We start from the raw sequence: 16467 nt of genomic DNA, 5'->3' as shown, positions 1-16467 counted from the left end.
AAAGTAGTAAAAACTCTGTTAAGTTTCTGTATTTTTGCTACTGCAGTATGTAAACAAAGTGCCGCTTCATATTTTTTTGCAACTAAGATAGCCCCACAACTGACTTAAAAGAAATAGGAGTGTTTATAGTGCCTGATATTTCTTTTATGTGCTCCCTCATCTTCTTAACAGAACCATTAAGAGAAACTCTGAAACAGCTGAGACCACTGAGTTTGTTTATTTGAATTGTGTGAATGATTTTTAAAGGTTTTGTATGCTTATTTTTTCATTATAAATATATGGGTTTAATGACAATAGCCTGTATTAGACTATGTCAACCTCCTGCCAGCTATCAAAACATGGCTTTGTTAGAATTAGACTTCCTCATTCTCAAAAACCCCTTGGATCACAGTGATGTTGATAAAAGCTTTAACTACCTGCCCCTCCCTGCTTTCTTTTGGCTACAGAAGGCCTCAGGAAACACTAGAAGGCATGCACTATGATTAAGTTACTCCAATACAAAGGCTTACTGCAGCTTTTTGCACTGTTGTTGTTAAAATACAGTTTTCTTTGATGGTCCTTCTAAAACCAGTGGATTTAAACCCCATTTTTTTTTATTTCTCCATAAAAATCTTTAGTAAGTCTACACATAATGAAGGCACAGTCACATTCCAAGTTTTGAGGAGTAGGGCCAGTCTGGTTCATTGACCACAGCATGTTATTTGGGCCACAGAATAATTCGGGCATTGGAAATGCTATTTTCGGCAAAACAGTTCCATCTGTACCACACATTAACAGATACTTTCTCTACAGTTCAAGTTGCATTGCTAACCCAACTTTGAAACAGGACAGATACCTCTTCCTGAAACTTTTTATAGGTACTAGACACTACGTGTGATTTATCTGAAATAGTTACATAGCTGGAGCAAAAAAGATTCCACAAATACTTCTAGACTTTGTCTAACTTAAGCTATGTCAGGTCATAGCTTAGGGCTATAATAGGTATTATAGCTATAATACCCAGGCTATAATAGGTATTATTACCCCAGTGTAATAGGTTTCACTCCGGGCACAGAAAACAGCTTGGTAAAACCTCAGTGTGAATATGATATTCTCTTACAGTCAATACACTTCTGAAGAGATTTATGAGCAATGACTTTCACAACTATAAAATCACTCAATTCTTAATATATCAGAGGTGCATGCTTCAAGGAACAAATACCTTAGAAGAAAGTTCTAGTTCTTTGGTTCTTTCTTCTTCCATCAGGATGTCTGTTCCTACTCCCACGCCATCGTCAGCTGTGTTTCCTTCAGCATGTTCAGGTTTCCTTTCCTGCTCCTCTGCTTTTACCAGGACTCTGTTCACAGTGCACATAGCTGCCTCACGACAAAGAGCCATCAGATCAGCACCTACATAACCTGGAGTCAGCCGTGCTAAATGATGAAACTCAAAGGACTCTGGGAGCTTGAGTTTTCGACACAGAGTTCGAAGAATTCTGATCAAGCAGGGAGAAAAAAACCCAACATAATAAAGATGAAGCTTTTTTAAAATTTTCATTTTAAAATAAACAGCATTAAGGTCTCTTTCTGTTCACATAAACTGAAGTAATACAGTAGTGATGTGAAATTATGAATTGTGTCTTGGTCCCCCATTTCTCTACTCTTTTAAAATATATCAAAGCATCTTAATTTACATTATTTAAAATGTATCAGTAAACAAAAGGGCCTGGTCTATCAGCTTCTGTTTGAAATGTATCAAAAAGCTGACTCCACCAAAATCTCAGACAGCTGAAGATAAAACGATAATATGATTAGCTGCCAGAGAGGTAATGCAAAATGGTATCAGATTACAAGAAGTGAAGAATTCCTGAATATCACAAGGAACTCCCTGAAATTGCAGGCCTCTGCCAATAATTAATAGGAAAGACATAACCCTTTTTTCTGTATAAAAACTCTGAGGGAAAAGGAGAAAAGGCCTCAGACACACATAACTTCAACTTTCAGCTATGGCTATGGGACCACATCTGCACAAAAGCCGAGATCTCCTATCCCCCCTCCCCCACCCCCAGCTCGCAGCAGAGATTCCCTGTGAGGGGAAGCCGCTGTGTTTACCGGAAGGGTGAAAAAACCCACTCCTAATTACTGTCTTTTCTTCTCTTAACGACTCCTTTCACGAAGTGACTCATTTATGTAAAAACCTCTCATAGTACAAACATCTCTTTAAAGGTGGTGTAATTTTTTTTCCCTTTTCCCTGAAAGAGATCTCTAATTTACTTAAATCATAAAACCCGTTATTTTTGCAAATTCATATGACGTATGAGTAGTGGCTAATACACATCCTCACAGCAAAATATAAAATAATAGTTACATACCATAAAAAGTGGGAACCGTTTTCACTACTCAATTAGGAAATAATCAATACTGACAGCCACAAAACTATACACTGATTTCCTTTCAGTTCTTAAAAGCCAGCAGCATCAACCAGGCAAATAAATCAGTAGGTAAAAGATAGTTATGGTGGATCTAAGTATTATAGATTCTTTAAGCCTTAGTCTATGCTTCAAAATTGACAGAGGAGATCTCAGAATGAACCACAGAGATGCACACAAGTTAGCCATTAGGATAATTAGCCCTGTATCTCTAACAGCCTTAGTCTGCATTGTCTGTTCCACCCCACTTATTTATTGAAGAACATCCACAACAAACTATTCTGCAAGGAACAAGTATCAGACTGTGTGAGGAGCTTTGGTTTTTAATCTTCAGTATCTTTCCTCTACCATTGTCAGTGAGATATAACTGCAGATATTTCCTACATCACCAGTAAAATTTTTATAGGCAACTTATATATATATATATTTAATGTGTTACCCCATCCTCACTCAAAAGTTAAAGTTACACCTACCTATGCAGTTCCCTCACAAATACAAAGCAGATGTATTAAACTGGCAGTGAAGTGCCATGCTTCATATTGTTTACATTGTTTGGGTTTTTCTTGGTTTGGTTTCTGTGTGATGGTTTGTTTGGGCTTGAGTAGTTTTTTTGTTTCTTTGTTTTCTTAATGGTACTTCTTCATTCTGTTACCAAGGCTGAAGCTTTAACCCCCTTCAAGATCCACCAAGACTTTATTCCTGCTGTAGTTTTACTACAAGGGCAATTGAAAGCTACCTGGATAGTAAAAAAATACTAGAGCAATTGAAACCACACATATAGTGGTGCTGAAGAACTCTGAGCAGAGAGATCAAATAATCTTGTTTAAACCACAAAATGTGACTTCACTGGGAAAATATTTTAAAAGGCAGCACAAACCAGAGAAGTGACGATTACCAATACAGTTCCCAGTTCCAATGAAAATGATTTTAAATTCTTTACAGATGAGGTAATGTAACTACAGAAAAGTTATGAAAAGAACGAGTTAAACTATTTGAAACTCTGAAATTATAATACATTTCAGCTGTTTGCCTTCCCACTAACGAGTTCCATCATCTCTCAATTAAATCTTTATTGCTATTATTAGCTTGGTTCCCAAGAACTTTTCCACCTGCCAGATAACAGCTGTAGCTAATCAACCAACTCAAAGTGTAAGAATTTAACAACTGTAAATGACTCATTCTCAATTTGTGTCCTAAATATATTATTTTCCTTCACGTGCTTCATACATGCACAAGAAAACACTGCAAGCAAAGCAAGATCTCCAGGTACACCTTTCTTCATCGTGCTCCACCCCTTTAAGGCTGCGGAGCTAAGCTCATATCATGCCTTCAGCAACACTGATTCACTGTGTGATAAATCAGCATACTTCAAGGACTTCTGTTTCTCTATGACATTTTATGTGGGGGGGGGGGGGAAAAAAAAAAGGAACAAATTCCCTGGCAAAACTCTATCCAACACCTAAAATAAAACAAATGAGCACCAGGAGGGGAGAGGGTAATTTACAAATAAAAAAATTTTAAAATTAACAGTTCCTGTAAGCCTACACCTCCCAGAATACAAATACAAACAACTGTATACAACAATAACATGAACAGATGTGACTACACTCTAATGTATGAGCTACACTTGTAAGTAATCTCTACACACTGTGATGGCTTTCCCACTCACTGCTTCTACCCTTTGAAACATTGCTATTTTTGGACATATCATATTTTTAACATGAACCTAAGAAGTATCATAGAATCAGAACTTTATTCAGTCAACTCTTTAGTTCTACCTCTAAGCACCTGCATGTTTCCCCACAACCAAGAGGAACATAATTACTACAGAGCTGAAGAAAAAGAAATATAAGTGGAGGCATAGCCAGAAGGGGGTGGGGAGGAAAAGGGTGGGAAAATGACCAAAAGTGCTGACAAGACAAACTGAGCAATACTAAAAGCAGAATAGTTTGCTTTTTCAACCTACAAATAAGATCAGTTGAGCTAGAAGGAACTTATCCTTTAACCTTTCCTTCCTGTAACAAGATAATCCACAACCATTTTCACACTTCCCTTCCTGGGTTTTCTGCTGTTGTAGAAATGAGTAGCAGTTCCTTTTTAGTTAAAAAAACATTTTTCAAAACTTTGGAGTAAGAACAGCTATTTACAGATACATCCAAAACAGGATGACTGCAACTTGGCTTAATGCCTGGTAGTTTCCTCACGGAATGGAAGCATCTAGGCCTGCTGTTTAAGGTATGTGTTTGAAAAGACTAACAAGTAGGCCACAGTTAATTTATGTTCCTAATTTCAAAGTTACATAGGGAGCACCAAAGACTCAATGTTAACCTTCTCAGCAATAGAAAAGATATATTTAATTCCACCATCTATACTGCTAAGGCACCTCAAAACTCATTAACATAGTGCTAAAAGTAGATTTCTACACAAGAAAAAAAACCACCCCAAATTTAGACACAGCTACCAAGACAAAGAGTAGATGCGCGTAATGTGTTCTTCACTTTTCAGTGTGTGCTGGTGCACTGGGGTGTAAAGACACAAACAGGACTTAACACAATAAAGTACTTTTCCTTAATGTCTATCTTAACTTCCACATTATTTTCTTATTCATTAATTAATCAAAAAGAAGCTGAAACTTTACAACACATACTTTTCTCTTGCTGCTTCATCTGGGATCCCTAAACAAATTTCTCGATCAAACCTCCCAGCTCTCCTCAGGGCAGGGTCCAGTGAGTCAGGCCTGTTAGTTGCTCCAATAACAAGGACCTGGGTAGCCACATTATTCAAGTCTAAAGGAAGGAAGGAAGGAAGTTAATATTCATACTCACTGTCTCAACTTTGTTCTGACATCTGTGTGAGACTTTCTGCAGCACACAATAACACTAAGAACACCAGAGATAGCTAAGCAAAAGTCATACTAAGCTGCCATTCATTCTTATCTCTACTACCTAGAATTTGCATTTTGTGAAAATAAAAATAATAATTTGAAATTTTATTGTACACTTTTCCTGCTATATCTGTTTATACAACTGAAAGGCTTACATAATGCTGTACAGACCACTGCAAAAATAATGTGTTAACACCCCCTCTAATTTATTGAAATCTTCATACCACCCTCAAGGTAAACTACGCCAAAATATGACAAAATTATTACAACCATGTTCACTAAAGCAACCAAGAGTCTCTACTGAAGGAAAGCAGAAAGTGAGCCTGGAAATTAGAAACTTCAGCTCAGTACAGATGTTCCTGAAACTGACCATCCATGCAAGTTAGGAACTGAGCCACAATTCTTCGCTCCATGTCCTTTGATGCAACTTCTCTTTTTGGGGTGATTGCATCAATCTCATCAATGAAAAGGACACATGGTGCACTGGACTAGGGAAAAGAAATAATAAAATATTACAAAATTACACTGATACAGTGTATAACAAGAGAGAAAGATTTTATTTCAGATCTTCTGTTTTATAATTACAAGTCTACTGTATAGTCAACCTGTCCGAGGACAATTCTGTTTTTAACTATCTGGAGAGCCACCAAACTATGAAACTGTGCTGAGCTGAGGCTATGAAATAATTAATGCATGAGAGTAAAAACATCTCTATAATTTGTCCAAAATTTGTATGTACCTCTACATTGCTTTGTCTTCCATAAATATGCAATTGCTTAAGTCCAAAAAAGAAAATAAGACAAGAAAGGTCTGATTTGATGTTGTTTTTTTTTACTTATTTCAATGTTAGTGACATTAGAGCTACAGAATTTTAAGAGACAGTATTATTCAAACAATGAAGCAAAAGGAGCAGGTGGTAATGAAAAACGATCTGCCAACTTTATTGAAAAAGTAAAAATTAGCAATTCCTGTAAGTGTCCTTAAATTCCATGTATTTCATATTCATTAAAAAGCCAACACTAATATAGAATAATGGCTACTGTAATTAATAGCAAAGAAATGCTTGGAATAGAATAATAGAATCATCAAGGTTGAAAAAGACCTTCAAGATCATCAAATCCAACTGTCAGCCGTACAACACTGACACCACTAAGCCATTTTCCTAAGTGTCAAGTGTACCTATTTTATGAACATTCCCAGGGACAGCAACTCTACCACCTCCCTGGGCAGCCTGTTCAAATGCTTCACTACCCTTTTAGTGAAGAATTTTTCCTAATATCCACTCTGAACCTCCCCAGTTGTAACTTGAATTTGTTTCCTCTTGTCCTATTGCTAGTGACTAGGGAGAAGAGGCCAACATGCACCTCACTACAATTCCCTTTCAGGTAGCTGTAGAGAGCAATAAGGTCTCCTCATTCTTCTCTTCTCCAGACTGAACAGTTCCAGCTCCCTCAGCCTCTCAAGACCTGTTCTCCAGACCCCTGATCAGCCTCGTTACCTTTATCTGCACCCTTCCCAGCACCTCAATGTTGTGGTGCCCAAAACTGCACACAGTGCTTAAGGCATTGCCAGACCAAGGGTGAGTACAGGGGTAAGATCACCTCTCTGGTCCTGCTGGTCACACTATTCCTGATAGAGGCCATGATGCCACTGGCTCTCTCAGCCACCTGAGCACACTCCTGGCTCCTGTTCAGCCAACTATCAATCAACACCTCCAGGTTCCTCTCTGCTGGGCAGCTCTCCAACCACACTTTATTAAGCCTATAGCACTTCTGGGTGTTGTTAAAGTGAAGTGCAGGACCCAACATTTGGCCTTGTAGAAACTCACACGATTGTCCTTGGCCCATAAATCAAACCTATCTACATTCATCTGCAGAGCCTCCCTACCCTTAGGCAGATCAACACTGCCACCCAAGATAGTGTCATCTGCAGACTTACTGAGGGTGCACTCTATCTCCTCATCCAAATCATCAATGAAGATTTGTGTCAAGGTAGACAACACCCTAGTCTAATAAGAGAGTCACCATGTTATAGAAGGAGATCAAGTTAGTTAAACAGGACAGTTTAACTGACATAAGAGTATTAATATTATTGAAAAGCACTAGTAGTGCAAAGGAATACTCAAGGAAAACACTAGAATCATCTTCAAAAAATAGTAGAATAATATTTTTTTAAGTGGTGGTCTAAAACATGTTTTCTGTGTTATCAGGTAACAACGACGCCATCTAGTTGTCATTCACTTTCCTTCTATCTGATAGGAGGGGAAAAAATGCAACTGAGCTATAATATTTCCAGATTACATTCACAACACACAGTGGAACTATGTATTTTTTCCCCTCCACATAAAAATTGGTAGAAAAACTAAATACTTAGTGAAGGTGAGAGACTATAAGAAATGCAACAGATTTTATTTTAAAACATACTTTATGCAATATATTTACTTTCTTCAAAAACAGCCTCCTTTCAATCACTATCCATACAAAAGTTATGTAATTTCTAAAAACTCTGTGCAATCATTAATTGCATTCTAAACAACACCTAACAAGGCTTTCTAAAAATTAAAGTACAGTATGAACAGGAAACAGGATGAACTGGAAACATAATAATCTTACAGCTTCACAATTGGTATTTTTTGCCCTGTATATCATTCTTTTTTACAGGAACATATGGTAAACACCCATTAAATTTGTAGCAGAGAGGAGAAAAAGAGAATATAGTTGGAAAACTAGAACATTCTCAGAGGTCAGGCACAGAAAACTCTTCTAATGAAATAAAACATTAGCCACACACTTAAACAAGAAAATTCTGCATTTGTTTAAATTAAAAGCATCTCAACCTGTCTGGTCTGCTGCAACTTATTGAATCTTAAAGTTGTACCAAAGAAAAACTTCAGCTGTAGCCTGATTCTGGCTCATATTTGTACCAAATCTCTTACTTTATACCTAAATTCCCAAAATCTTAAGTCTTCTACATTCACCCAAATTCCTTGCCATATAAAACCAGCAAAAACCATTGCAGCAAAAAACACAGTAAGCTGCTCTTATGTCTTTTTTGGTTTTATATATCAAGCCAAACACCTCCAAATAGGCAAATATTGTATGTTGCTCTCTTTACATTGATATGATGAAATAGCTTTTGTCAAGATTTCAGAAGAGTAATCTTTGTGCTCTATGACATCATGACACTCAGTACAATGCAATTCTGGTCAAAGAAAGGGAGACACTATGACTGTGTGCAGCAGCATAAAGATTCTCTCACTAACATTCACTCAGATTCAAACCAGAGCAATAAAGTATGAATCTTTGCAAAGAAAATAACAAACAATTCACATTGTTAATTCCCATAGGCATCTCACCATAGCCTGCTCAAACAATTCTCTCAGTTTCTGCTCAGATTCCCCTGACACTCCAGACACCATCTCTGTTGCTGCCACCTTCAGCATCGGGAGCTCAAGCTCCTGAAAGAGACAAGGAACACTGTATGATATATTCAGAGGTTAGAAATGTTGGCTGTCCTAGAGGACAAGTATTTTCCTGTGACATCTTTTACACCCAAAGATTACATAAATCCCTGTCACTATGTCCCCTCTCCATATATGAAATTTTATCAAGAACAGATTCAGATGGACTTTAAACAATGGAAATAAAGATGAATATATTTTAGACTAAGATAGGAGGGAAAGTGATAAAAAAAAGTAACAGTGTATCATGTAGGAGGATTATTGCTTTTTTTTTTCCTCTAAATATAATTAAAACAAAAAACCAAACCAAACAACAACAAAAAACCTGTAAAATTAAAGCTATCTCACCCCAGCAATTGCCTGTGCAAGTAGTGTCTTTCCACATCCTGGTGGTCCATGCAGAAGAAAACCCCGAGGCGCAACCACACCTAAGTGGTTATAGACTTCAGGATGACGGACATGAATGAGCATCTTGCATATTTCCTGTTAGATTCAAGAGACAAATCAGTATTTGATTGCTGATATTACAAGTAGGCCAAAATAAAGCAAGTCGAAGGGAAAAAACCCAAAACTTTGTTGCTGTTGGTATAAACAGTTATTCTCAGTGCCATGCAGACAAACTATACCAGATTTCTTCTTTGTCGGTTTTATGTGACATTTTGTCCACTGAACTCTGTATCCCACCAATGAAATTTTAACTAACCTTTAAAGTTTCATCATTGCCTCCTACATCCTCAAACTTCACTGAAGGGTGGTAAAGCTCTGGTACCTTCCTTCTAACTGTTAAGCAGAAAAAGTAACACAAATTTAGACATGACATAATAGTTGCTTACACTAAACAAAAAAGTACTCATCCTAAACATTTAGCTAAGCACATGGAGCAGTACTATTTTTTGGTAGGCATAGGACTGGAATATTTTTTTAGTACAACATTAAAACTAAATTTCTTAATAAAACGCTTGAAATCCCTTCTTTGCACTTCAGAAAACACTTTTCTGCCAATGGATTCCATGGTCAAATACAATCTCAATGTTTGGAGCAGCACATAAAAAATAACTTCTCACCCTTCTCTTCAAATAAGATTGAATCAATTTCTCCATCTAGATCCAGAAATTCTCCCTTTTTTCTTTTTGCTCTCTTAGCCTTTGTCTTCTTTCTTTCATCCTCCAAAACAGAAATTTCTGTTGATTTCTGGGGCATAAAACCAGAATTATATAAACAAAACCTTCTATGTTTGTGCAAACGATTAAAAGAACAAAATATCCTTAAAATGCTTAACTTACACATATTATATGAATAAAGACAAGCAAGGCAGGAATTTAACCCCTTCTTCTAGTAAAAAAGGGTTAGTTTCACAAATTGCTTTTTTGCTTTTAAAAAAACAACACAAATCAACAACCCCCAAAACTCCCAAACCACTAACCAAAATCAGATAACAGTTATCTGCATACCATAAAGTAATCCACTCTAGGAATGGATAAAACTGTATCTATTTACTCCAATTGAAACAATTTTTATTACTTTGAAGTCACGAGTAGCTATTAGTGAAGTAAATATCACTCAGTGCTGATACATGAAAGAAAAGGACTAATACAGGAGAAAGTAACAAAAATAAGTTCAATAACTACAGGTTTTGCTTGCTTGTTTTTGTTGGTTGTTTTTTTAAATAACACAGCATTGCAAACACTTACCAATTCAAAGACGTCCCTTTAGTTCTATTTCTAAAAATAAGAGGATGCAGTACCACTACAATAATGGAATGATTTGTCAAATCTTTGTGTTCAGAACCATTTTGTGAAATTTGAAAGGTAGATGTAAACAAAGTTCTTCCTTCGCACAAAAAAAATGAGCATCCTGCAAAAACATCTGGTCAACTAAAAAGCATAAATTTTGTCTCCCATACATAAATAAAAAGCTTTCCTAGCTAAACAAAGTGGATTTTTTTTTTCTAAATAAAAAAAAATGCTGGGTTAGGAGAGGGGATCACAAAGTGAACCATATCATAGAATCACAGAATCGACTGGGTTGGAAGGGACCTCAGAGATCATCAAGTCCAACCCTTGATCCACTACTGCTGCAGTTACAAGACCATGGCACTGAGTGCCACATCCAGTCTCTTTTGAAATATCTCCAGGGATGGAGAATCCACTACTTCCCTGGGCAGCCCATTCCAATGTCTGACCACCCTTTCGGTAAAGAAATTCTTTCTAATGTCCAACCTAAACCTCCCCCGGCACAACTTAAGACCGTGTCCTCTTGTCTTGCTGAGAGTTGCCTGGGAAAAGAGACCAACCCCCCCCTGGCTCCATCCTCCTTTCAGGGAGTTGTAGAGAGTGATGAGGTCTCCTCGGAGCCTCCTCTTTTCCAGGCTGAACAGCACCAGCTCCCTCAGCCTCTCCTCATAGGATATTTGCTTAAGTCCCTTCACCAGCTTAGTTGCCCTCCTTTGGACCTGCTCCAGGACCTCGATATCCTTCCTAAACTGAGGGGCCCAGAACTGGACACAGTACTCGAGGTGTGGCCTCACCAGCACTGAGTACAGGGGCAGAATCCCTTCCCTGGACCTGCTGGCCACGCTGTTCCTGATACAGGCCAGGATGCCATTGGCCTTCTTGGCTACCTGGGCACACTGTTGGCTCATGGTCAGCTTATGCTCAGTATGTTTTAATGGGGACTAGGATCTATTTTAACTGCCTGATCCTTTCAACTTCACCAATTCTTGTCCATCATAAAAACTTCAGTTTTCCCCAGGCTCACTAAGAGTTAACCAATAGATAATGGAGACCACATGCTATGGCTGCAGCAAGATCATGCTTCCTGACTAGTTAGGCTGGCCACTGGGAAACGGAATGAATAACAGCTAAGTTCCACTTACCTTGCTCTCAGTAGGGCCACTAGCCTGGATCCATAATACTGCACTACATTTTCCTCAAAAAAAGTCGAGGTATTTCATAATTTGGTGATTTTTTTATATCCCATTCAAACATGGCTTGAAAAGGGCCAGAAGGTTTAAAACTCTGACATGACAGAAAAATGTGCTAAGCCCTTTTATCTTAAGAAACCCAGGTTTAAAAAAAGCACTACACTGGAATTAAGCTTATCTTTCCCATCTAATTAACATGTCCACAATCTTCAAACATAGCACGCATGTTTCTAATAAAAATAATACTGATTAAAAATCCAGGCAATTCTTCTGGTTTCAGTACCACCCTTCAAAAACCTGTCAAATTACACAGGAAATTACATTCCTACTTGCTACTTAAATCACATTGGGCCTGTAAAACACAATACCTCAGAAGTTAGTTTCTTTTTATCTCCTTCTCCATCCTCAGAAAGGTCAATGAAAAAGTCTTTTCCACATGGAGTTTTGTCGATGAACCCATGCCCTTCAGCTCCTGTTCCTGAAGAGAGGGCGCTTCTTTGAGGCATTGTGCGCACAGGAGGGGCGGTTTCCAGGGGTTCATTTTTTGGAGTGCTTGGAACAGAATCAGAATTTCCTTTCTTGTATAAGCTTAGAAGGGAACTGTTCATGTGATTTGTAGACTGCAGATTTATGTATTTTAAAAGAAAACATACAGGTTATAATGTACATGAGGCAAGTGAAAACTTTTCCATAAACATCATTTAACGTTATCTCTGTGGGAAAAAGAAGTCATGTCTCTTCCAAACCACTCTTCTGCAAACCAAAATGACCACATACAAAACTACATTTGCTGGTTGAAGAGGCAACAGCCTTTTCAATTTACCCTAAAATGACCCCTGTTACTTGACAGTCACCTTTTAGTAATAGGCAGATATGTCAGTTCCTTTAATAATTGCATTTGTTTAATACCCAAGTCTTTTGGGCTGCCCGTGTGCTTTCCTGAAAAGTGATTCCCAACCACAGGTTCTTCATTTTTTTTAAGAAAATAGCATCCTTTTAGCTATATAGATTCTCAGTTGAAATTTCCAGCCTTGATGATACCTCATCTTCATCTCCACTTTTAAATTCGCCAAGTGCAATGCAATCTCACAACACGCAATCATGTGTTATGCAAAACAAAAAAATCATAACAAAATACAACTTACTAGATCTTCTGGATAATCATCATAATCAGAGTCATCTGTGGCACTTGATGCAGCCCTTTACAAGGGAGGAAGACAAAAGCTATAAATGTAGCAGAGCAGAATAGCAGAGCAGAACTGCATATGAGACACCCACAAAACAAAAGTAATTTCCACCACATCGTTTCCCACAACCACATTATTTAGCCTAAGATGGAGAAAAACTCCTGACTCCCATACTCTAAAGTCACTACTATGAAGAGATAAAACATGCATCCCTCTCTAGTCTGTGATGAGCTGGATGAACTTGGCAACAGAGCTGGGAAGATAGTCCTAAAAAAAAAAAAAATTACACACAAGCAATCTGATCCAGTTCACAAAGCGATCACACAATCACCAGTGCTGGCACAAAGGGAAGTGGTAGCAAATCACTGCTGAGTAGTACTTCTGATTACAATGTCCTTTTCCCATGAGACCCTTAATACCTGTCACGGGTTAGAGAAACCAGAATGGTCCATGAGACTATGCACAGGGTTAGGAGTTAAGAAATCTTAATTCCAATCTTATACCCAGCAGTGGTTTACTCTGAATAACCTGTCTTGTATTGTTGATCTCAGGTCTAGCTAGTATGTCTCACATTCAAGGAAGATGAACAAAGCAAAGGAACGTAATCAGGTAAGAACTGGGGCCTTATGTGGAAAACTATCAAGGAAGTCTCAAGGATATCTGCTAATTCAGGGCTGTATGTTTCCCACAGCCAAGCAATCATGACTGACTAAGTGAAAAAAAAGTGCTTCCATCAACTCCAGGTAACTTCTGACGAAAACAAGGCTATGGAAAATCAAGGATCTATCTGTAACATTCAAAGTACCAAAATTCAGTAACACGAAGGCAGAAAGCTCGAAAGACACTATGATTTTAATGGCACCGCTTAAGTAATCTAATGGTAAAAAATCTTACTCATTTTTCTCTTGTCTTGCTCTTTTTGATGCATGTTCAGCTTCTAAAATGGCTAAATCTTCACACTCCTTTTCATTACTGATTATTCCAAACACTGAAGAAAAAAGTTTAAACATCTTAAGAAAACAGCCAAAGTGTACTCAAAGAATCTAGCATCTTGGACATAATACTAACAGAACTACCTTTTTCAACTTGTATTCTAAAAGCGTTTCTTTTTCTTCGTCCATAGTCTGCACTGGAAAAAAAAACCAAAATAAACATGTAACATGAACTGCTTTTTCCCTGCAACACATTGTCATCCTCAGCAGAAAATATGTTTTAAGTTGATACTCAAGCTTCTACATAAGTTCTTATGAAAACACAATTATGTGAAAACATGACTGTTTTCTTAAGCTTGCAATAGCTCAGACACTGTAATGAAACAAATCCACTAAACTCTATTGGTCTCTAATGGGATGTTTAGTAAAAAATACCAAGGTCCTCTTCAGCTGTAGATATAGAGGAGCAGCAATGTACACATGAGCATGCTAGATACTGTTTCACAACACTACCAGCTTTTTACATGTAATTTCAAACAACAGCATAGGGACACAGTACTACAGTCTAGAAAGGACAGGCCAGCAAGGAATAGCTGATAATCAATAATGGCCAATATCAGAAAATCTGATTCAATTAATATCTTTAAACACAAAAAAAGTCATCAATCTACCTTCACTTCCTAAGGTTATATTTCATTTATTTGTTTTTATACAACAGCTGACAGAATAATAAAAAAAAACCCACAACCCCAATACCTGTAAGCATCCTAAGCATGTTCTGGCTCCCTTTTTCTAACGAGGCAATAAATAAACCATGCAAACATAAATTAATATACTTATCCACCTTCCCCAACTTACACACTCACCAGTGATCCACTGAAATGCAACCTTGCTCTCCACTCAAAAAAGCCTAAGACTGGCTGTCTTGCTGAGCAGGACTCAGTGTCTTACTGAGTCCTACATTTTTGTTGTGGATACCCCCTACCTGGCAGTGCTCAAGGCCAGACTGGACAGGGTCTTGACCAACCTCATCTAGTAAAAGGTGTCCCTGCCCATGCAGGGGGAGTTGGAACTAGATGATCTTTAAGGTCCCTTCCAACTCTAATCATTCTGTGATTCATATTTTAAGTTTACTGGAATAAGGACCAACATGCTGTAATGCTTCTATAGCTGTTTAACTTTTTTTTTTAAAATAAAAAACCATAACTTCCCTCCAGTAAAAAAAAAAAAAACAAACCACAAACCACAAGTAGACCTTGCAAAGCCAATGCATTAATAAAGGTTATTAGATATAATGGCAGAGGAAAACAGTGGAGTGGAAATTCTTTTGTTGCTTCAACCAACCTCAACAACTGGTAATGACATTAATATGAAGAAAATTAAAATTCTGATTAAAAATACAAATGCAAAATAACAAAGTAATATGCTCCATATTTCTAATGTAGAATGTAAGAACACATATCTATGCTCACCTGTAGGCTTTCTGCAAATCAGATGCTAGAATTCCAGTGTCAACATACTGCCCACATTTACTACTTGCAAGATACTGAAACAAATAATCAAATAAAATCTTTGTCAACGTCATCAGAACAGCTAAATCAAATATGCTTATTTCAAACTCTAGCCCTCTTAGATGTCAAAACAAAAATTGGAAACAGCTTTATATTGCCTTGGAACACATTAGACAGTATATCCCAAAGGAAGGGGTAATACTTATTAAGACACAGATAACCAGCCAATGTGTCTGCAGGAGAAAAGCAGCATGCTGTATTTTTGTGCTTCAGTGACTTCTGGTGGTGCAACTACATCGTTTCTACTTAGTAAGAAAAACGACTTTGCAACCCACACCATGTTATTATCAACCCTTCTAATGCTCTTGGTTTCTCAGAGTTAACCTTATTCTGGTTTAGATCTCCTATCATAAAAATAAAACACTCTGCATCAATTGGTATGGATATTGTCATAATAAGTGCTTTAATTTTTATAAGATGTTTTAATGATTACTACAGAAAAATATATAAGTATATAGAGAACGGGAACTCTATCAAGGTTTTTTCTTCTCTGAAAGCAGCTGATGCAGCCTATTTTCAAACAATGATTATGAAACAGTAAAAAACCGTACTAAGTTTCAAGTATAATTGTACTGTATGTGCTTTCTTCCTTTCTTCCAGTGGCTACCATGGGTAGCCCCTGACCCGATGGCAGAAAATACCACGCCTACCATAAATCCATGGTAGGCTCCTTCATTTCAGAATAGTCACGACATAATCACCGTGATCTTGTAAAGGCAAGTAAGACAAGCTTCCTGAAACAGCCGCTCACACTTTAAAAGAAATTAAAAGTGGAGTACACTTATACACAGAAAAATAATATTTTATTTGTGAAGTCACTTCAAATATTCAGGTGTAACACTGCCACCTGACGGAAGCACTGTTCTCCCCAATCTTTGTAAGTGTATTGCTCAAGTAAACACATTTTCTCCCTTTCTTCACTTATTTAACATAATAGACGGGCATGTTTGCACACGTAGACATAATTTGACTATATCTACCAAAAGGGGGGGATAATTGATTTATTTATTTTGTTTTTTGTTTTTTTTTTTACTATTCACATTTGAAATAGCAGCCTCTTCTAGGACCAGAAATACTGAAAAGGATGGGGAAAAAAACAAAC

The 16467-nt window shown here is 37.4% G+C and overlaps 1 protein-coding gene across 3 annotated transcripts in view; it reads right to left on the bottom strand.

Annotated features, from left to right (window-relative positions):
* NVL (nuclear VCP like) overlaps nt 1-16467 on the bottom strand; it is a 43650-nt gene that overhangs the window by 26660 nt on the left and 523 nt on the right. For 2 of the 3 annotated variants that reach the window (XM_008495311.2, XM_030448736.1), the window contains exons 2-13: nt 15267-15340; nt 13939-13991; nt 13757-13850; nt 12821-12875; nt 12044-12295; nt 9817-9943; nt 9456-9532; nt 9101-9235; nt 8648-8749; nt 5663-5780; nt 5056-5194; nt 1202-1475 (exon numbers count right to left, since the gene is read on the bottom strand). In XM_008495311.2, the coding sequence (XP_008493533.1) occupies nt 1202-1475; nt 5056-5194; nt 5663-5780; nt 8648-8749; nt 9101-9235; nt 9456-9532; nt 9817-9943; nt 12044-12295; nt 12821-12875; nt 13757-13850; nt 13939-13991; nt 15267-15340 (1500 nt within the window). The remainder of the gene's footprint in view (nt 1-1201; nt 1476-5055; nt 5195-5662; nt 5781-8647; nt 8750-9100; nt 9236-9455; nt 9533-9816; nt 9944-12043; nt 12296-12820; nt 12876-13756; nt 13851-13938; nt 13992-15266; nt 15341-16467) is intronic. The other variant, XM_030448733.1, reaches the window with a different exon arrangement.

This window comes from Calypte anna, chromosome 3 (assembly GCF_003957555.1).
Source record: "Calypte anna isolate BGI_N300 chromosome 3, bCalAnn1_v1.p, whole genome shotgun sequence".
Lineage (NCBI taxonomy): Eukaryota > Metazoa > Chordata > Aves > Apodiformes > Trochilidae > Calypte > Calypte anna.
Note: the sequence above shows the minus strand (reverse complement) of the source record. Positions and strands in the feature narration are given on the sequence as shown.